The sequence below is a fragment of the Saprolegnia parasitica genome (genome assembly GCF_000151545.1).
Source record: "Saprolegnia parasitica CBS 223.65 unplaced genomic scaffold supercont2.2, whole genome shotgun sequence".
Lineage (NCBI taxonomy): Eukaryota > Oomycota > Saprolegniomycetes > Saprolegniales > Saprolegniaceae > Saprolegnia > Saprolegnia parasitica.
In genome coordinates, this window is record NW_012156396.1 from 624467 (window position 1) to 630236 (window position 5770).

The following is a 5770-nucleotide window of genomic DNA, read 5'->3' on the forward strand; positions in this document are numbered from 1 at the left end:
GTGGCTCCTCCAGCCGCCGCGCAAGACGTATACCCTTGGCCAGCTCGGGCCCGCAACGTGGACGCTCGGCGATAGCTGCTGCATCACGCGCACCGACTTCAGCGCCGTGTGCAACAGCGTTAGCACCAACGAGCCATATAGCGTGCGCGGCTATCTCTGGCGCGCCGCCACCGAGGTACACGCCATCGACAGACCCGACTCGTCGTGAGAGAGATGCATCGCTTTGTAGAGCCGGCCGCTGGTCGTCTACATGCACTCCAACATGGCGTCATCGATCGATGCAATTCCTGTGCGCGACGCATGTCTCGGTGCGGGCTTCGATTTTGCCACCTTTGACTTTGGCGGCTGCGGGCTCTCGACTGGCCCGTTTGTCACTGGCGGGTACGAAGAGCGACTGCAGCTGCAGGCCGTGCTGTCGACGCTAGCCGTGCTGGAGCCATCGTACAAGACGGTCTTTCTGTGGGGCCACAGCCTCGGCGCGGCGACAGCGCTCGAGTTTGCGGCCACGACGCGAGAAGAGACCCTCGTGGCCGGCCTCGTCCTCGACAGCCCGTACACGTCGCTCGCTGATATGATTCAAAGCTGCTTTGAGAACGCCAAGAACCAAGGACTGTACCTCCCGGGGGTTGTGCTGTGGATGACGATGGCGCTCGCACGCAAGAGCATCCAATCCCGTGCCGGCTTTTCCCTCGACGCTGTACTACTACACTACAAGTGGAAGCCGAGGGTCTCATGCATCGCACTAGGTGCACCCGGAGCATGCAAGTCGCAAGTGCACCATGCCCGCGCTCTTCTTCAACGGGTCCCATGATTTGTATGTCCCGCCACTCATGGCATCGCGCTTGCACACTGCGTATGCTGGCCACGCGACGCACTTGCCATTCGACGGCGACCACTACGGGCAGCGGCCGATTGGCGTCCAGAAGAGCGCGATCGCCTTTCTCAAGTCGCTCATCACGCGGGCGTAATCACACCAATTTGCACAACTTGCACGTGACAAAGGGCGCAGTAAAACGTGGTGACAGCAAGAGGCTTCGATATGTGCACGATGTTGGACCGCTGTCAAAGGCGGGTCGCGTCGCAGGAACTATGGCTCGCTCAATGCACTTGGGTGGCAAGATGGAGATGGCTCAAAGTCGATCGCCTTTTGTTCCGTCGGTGGAGTCCTGCTTCATCCGCATGAGGTGCGGGGATCGAGCTCCGTAGGGGTGTCCCTTTCTTCTCTTTCTGATTGCCGTTGGCATCCAAGGTGGTTCATCGGACATGGCCAAGACCAAGACCCTGGACATATCGTATGAACGAGAGACGCTCGCCAGGGGTCTACTTGGCAATCGCAGTGGTGGGTCGGAAAGGCATGTTGCACATGCTGGATGGGAACGTCGTCAAGCGAACCGTCAAGGACAGGACGTGGATGATGGATGGATGTATGATTGTCTCTCTAGAGCACGAAGGCCGTTCGGAGCTTGCGCATGTTGGCTTGAAACTCGCGCAGTTGCTTTTCGTAGAGCCGTCGGCCGTTGCGCCCGCTGCGTGCGCGCTCGTCTGGCGTCATCGCAAGCACCGTCTCGACCGCATCGCAGATCCAGTCGGACGGCACGTCCCACTCCATGGCGCCGTACATGCTCAAGAGCTGGTTCCTACGACACCAACAACAACAACAGCCATGGACGTCCGAAAACAAACAAGTACGGGTTGGGCTTCATCGTGCGGGCCTTGATGAGCACACCAGCGCCCGGCGCCACAAACTCGTTCATGGGTGGCCCGTTCGTCGTCAAGACGAGCGCGCCGGACGCGCGTGCTTGGTTGATATAGTGGCCGTAGCCTTCCATCTTGCTCGGACACAAAATGACGCTCGCCTCCAGCAGCAACCGACCAAACACGGGGCCTTCAATGTCCTCGCCGTAGTGAAATCGCACGCTACGTGGCGGCCCGTCGTCGCCAAAGACACCGTCAAAGTCCGCCTTCGTGTCGGGGTTGACCGAGTAGACATCAATCGGCGGGAGGTGCGGGCGCTGTCGCCAGCACTCGAACACGTTGCGCGTGCTCTTTTGCGCGCTGTGGCCGCCAGCGTGGAAGAATGTGATGTTGTTAAAGTCCTTCGGCTTGATCGGCGGCAGCTCCGGGTGCGATAGCGCATGCAAGCGAGCAACGGTCGACGGGTCCGACGACGTGTGCTGCACGTAGAGCACTTGGGTCCCCCGCGGGTTGCCAAAATCTTCGTACCTAATGCGAGCGTGAGCAGCCGCGGCGCATGGAGAGCCCGACCATTGGGACAGCCGCTCGTAGGCGTCGACGGTCTTGCACAAGACAAAGTCGGCGTGGTGGTACTCGTTTTCCTTGAGCTCAAACATCTCGACGTTGGGCATGAGCACAATCTTCTTGGTCTAGTACCATAGAAGACACGTTGTGCGTGGGATGGAGGCAGTGTATAGATGAAAACTACCTTTGGAAAGTCGGAGCGGTCTGGCACACCCTCGATGTAGTGGTTCATGAAGAGGATGGCCGACGTCGGGCAGAGCTCCAGGTACGTCATGTTAGTTCGACCTACCACGAACGCTCCTTCATGCTTGCATTTAGGATATGCGCCGCACCTTGGTAGTCGAACCGAAGGTCCAAGACCCACTCGGGTAGTGCGCGCGAGTGCAGAAACTTGACGTACGCCATGCCGTCTTCGCAGTAGCCGTAGTTGCGAAGCCCTTTGGGCAAGTAAATGTCGATCTCTGGGCACTGCGCGAGGTACTCGAGGAGCGCCGCGTCTGGCGTGGTCGACGTCGGTCGATGCCACACGGACGCCATGTCGGAGCTGTTGGCTTGCCACGGAATCACAGTGTCCTTGGCGTTGAAGCACACGTGGTTGAGATTGTTGAGGTGCACAATGTGGTCGAGCAGTGCTTGCTCGCTCGATGACCCGCGCCGCATCAGACGCGTCGCTGGCGAAGGAAGGCGCGCCGCCCCAACAAGCAACTGCAGGGCGAGGACGAGCGCAGCTGCAGCGAGGAGGAGGCCATAGTAGTAGTGGTGCGGACGCAGCCAGGAGGTCCCCTAATGGAGAGGCGGTGAGCATGCGTCTGGATAGCGTGGGCCAGTTTACCTTCTTGTGCTCCACCTTCATGGTGTGGCGGAAACCGGACTTGGGCCCGTGGCTCGACCGGCGAGTAATTTGACATGTCACATGGCCCGTGCTCGCCGCTTGCAATTGGCAATTGGCCAAGCGGCTCGCTGCTGCCTCAAGGCGTAGCGTGCGAGACAGAGCGTCGTCGTCGCCGTCGCTTGGGTCCATTTTAACAGCGGTGTGAGGCGTAAGGCGCGTCGGCGCGTCGGTCGGGGGCAAGACGATGTTGGCGGTAATTTCAGTGACCGCATTCTGGCGTTTCATTGGTCCACCAGTAACGTCGCGCGATTTCATTGGCTACGGGGCGGTTTGGCAGTGTAGCGTATCCTTGCACAGCCACGGCACTGGATTGGCTTAAAAGACGTTTATTTTCACTTTTTAGCCAATCGAGCAGCATCCACAACGGCAATCTCAAGTCAAGTCAATTGGGGATAAGTCGTCCATCAAGTAACTTGCCCTTGATGTCCATCGACACACGACTTGCCGGTCACGTTGCGATACGTAATGTCCTTGCCAATGCAGTTGGTATACTCGGTAGACAGCACGTCCTTGAATACCCATCGATTCCAAAGAGAAGACCGGTTCGGCGTCCCAAAACTATGGCCGAATGCGTGCATTCTTGTGCAGGCAGCCACAACCGATTGCGCGTACGTCGCTCGTGCAACGTCCGCCACGCTCGCCGTCGACTGCAAGGCAAAACAACTGTGACATCGAGTTTGCTTCAAGACTTTACGCGACGTCGTCGGATCCAACCAAGCGTTCTTGGATCTGAGGAAGGATCTCGACGACCGAACCTAGTCGAGTCCATTCCATCGTTGCGCGGCCATCAGTCGAGGTGCCCGAAACGCAGGTCAAAGACAAGCAAAAGAATCACAATCAAGTCGACATGATGCTACTACAAGTAGTGTCCACCTCGTCGCTGCCGCTCCATCGTGTCGGACAAGGGCGAAACGGAGGTGCGTGATTGGGTGGTCGCCGCCAGATGCGCTCGGCGTGCCACGTTTCTTAGGTGCGCGAGCCGCACTTTATCGGCCGGTCAATAAAACTGGCTGGGCTACGACCCTGTCTCTCACGGATCGATCGACGCCATTTGGTTTTCGACCATGTCCAGTCCCGATACGGAGGTACGAGCCCGATCGTCTGCAGCTCCATGCGGCAGCGCTGCGTAGAAGGTGCACCGGCGCGCCGAGTTGCGAAGCGCGCGCCACCGGCGGTACCTCCAGTACCTCGCGATGTGCGCGCTGCTTCTCTTGGTGCACAAGTTTGCGACACAGCAGCCCGACACGACCCGCCTCCGGCGAAGCCTCCCGCACCGCGCCCACGATCCAGGCAGTGACGTCCTCGGCGACATCATCCACCTCAACAACCTCAACGAAGCGTGCTTCCACGCTGGCGACGTGGTGATTCCGTGGACGTACAATAGCACCGAGGTCAACTCGGACTTTGTCTGGTCCCGCGACGACACGCCACGCAGTCAGCTCATTCAGTTTCTCGCGCAGTGTCCCGAGGTCGATGTTTTTTGCCGCCAGGCCTGCGCAACCACGGCTACTGCGAAGATGGCATGGCGTACGTCAAGTTTCTCAAGTCGCGCGCGCTGCCGATCTGGGTCTTTGATTTGCGCTTCGATTACCAAGGTCGACTCTCACCAACCTCAATCTCAATGTCTCTGGACAAGGATCCTAGATCGCAAGAGCATTAGCTACTTTGATTTGTGCCCGCACACGGCCATGATCTTTATGAACCACTACCTCGAAGGCATACCGGACCGCCCCAACTTTCCCAAGGTACTAACTATACTACCTGCGGCTCGGACGCCGTCGCTCAATATCGTTGATGTTTGCAGGAAAAAAGATCATTTTGATGCCCAACATTGAGATGTTTGAGCTCAAAACCAAGGAATACCAGCGCTTTGACGCGATCTTGTGCAAGACCCGCGACGCGTACGACCGGCTCACGCAATGGTAGTGCACGGCTCTGGAGAGTACTTTTGAGAGTGCGTCTCTGGTAGGTTTTCGGACGTTGGGAATCCACGCAATACGTCCGTCTTTGACGTGCAGCACACGTCGTCGGACCCGTCGACTGTCGCGCGCACGCACGCCGCCAAGCACCCAGCGCTGCCACCGATCAAGCCCCGGAGTTTCGAGAAGATGACGTTCTTCCACGCCAGCGGCCACAGCGCGCAGAAGAACACCAAGCGCATCTTCCAGTGCTGGGAGAGCCGACCGGATCTGCCGCCGATTGACATTTACTCCATGTACAGCGGCGTCAAGGAAGACTTTGATGAGATGTTTGGCGCCACGGGCGCACCCGCCAATGTTCGTTTTCACTTTGGCGAGGACATTGACGTGGCTCACTTTGGCCGCCTCCTCCTCGAGTCGAGCGCAATCTTGTGCCCGAGCAAGATGGAAGGCTTTGGCCACTACATCAACCAAGCACGCGCGTCCGGCGCGCTTGTCTTGACGACGAACGGGCCGCCCATGAATGAGTTTGTCGATGATGACTCTGGTGTCCTCATTGAAGCCTCCCGCCTCAGCCCCAACCGTACGATCCTATTTGTGTTGTTTGGATAAGAGGAGTGACCTTGCGTGCTTGTAGAAACCAGCTCCTGAGCATCATGCGGCATGGAGTGGGACTGACCTCGTTCGCGATTTGCGACGC

At 58.4% G+C, this 5770-nt stretch overlaps 3 protein-coding genes across 3 annotated transcripts; 1 reads left to right on the forward strand and 2 right to left on the reverse strand.

The window, feature by feature from the left end:
- Window positions 1–236: 236 nt before the first annotated feature.
- Window positions 237–1046, forward strand: SPRG_00803 (hypothetical protein). Its single transcript, XM_012339020.1, has 2 exons — window positions 237–697; window positions 747–1046. The coding sequence occupies exons 1-2, from the start codon at window positions 251–253 to the stop codon at window positions 966–968; spliced, it is 669 nt and encodes a 222-aa protein (XP_012194410.1). The 5' UTR covers window positions 237–250; the 3' UTR covers window positions 969–1046.
- A 392-nt stretch (window positions 1047–1438) lies between these two features.
- On the reverse strand, window positions 1439–3112 carry SPRG_00804 (hypothetical protein; the record flags this gene model as incomplete). The annotated part of the gene is made up of 6 exons (XM_012339021.1): window positions 1439–1637; window positions 1690–2223; window positions 2266–2384; window positions 2444–2544; window positions 2592–3042; window positions 3092–3112. 6 exons carry the CDS (start codon window positions 3110–3112, stop codon window positions 1439–1441), a joined length of 1425 nt encoding a protein of 474 aa, XP_012194411.1.
- Window positions 3113–3555: 443 nt separating this feature from the next.
- On the reverse strand, window positions 3556–3870 carry SPRG_18938 (hypothetical protein; the record flags this gene model as incomplete). Its single annotated transcript, XM_012339422.1, has 1 exon — window positions 3556–3870. A coding segment is annotated over one exon (315 nt), but the record flags the coding sequence as incomplete, so codon positions are not given.
- Between the last annotated feature and the right edge of the window lie 1900 nt (window positions 3871–5770).

Excerpts from the sequence above, each read along its gene's own strand:
- SPRG_00803 (XM_012339020.1), top strand. The coding sequence starts at position 251 with ATGCACTCCAACATGGCGTCATCGATCGATGCAATTCCTGTGCGCGAC. Across the intron at positions 698-746 it reads CCGGCTTTTCCCTCGACGCT|GTGCACCCGGAGCATGCAAG; the intron begins GTACTACTACAC and ends GCATCGCACTAG.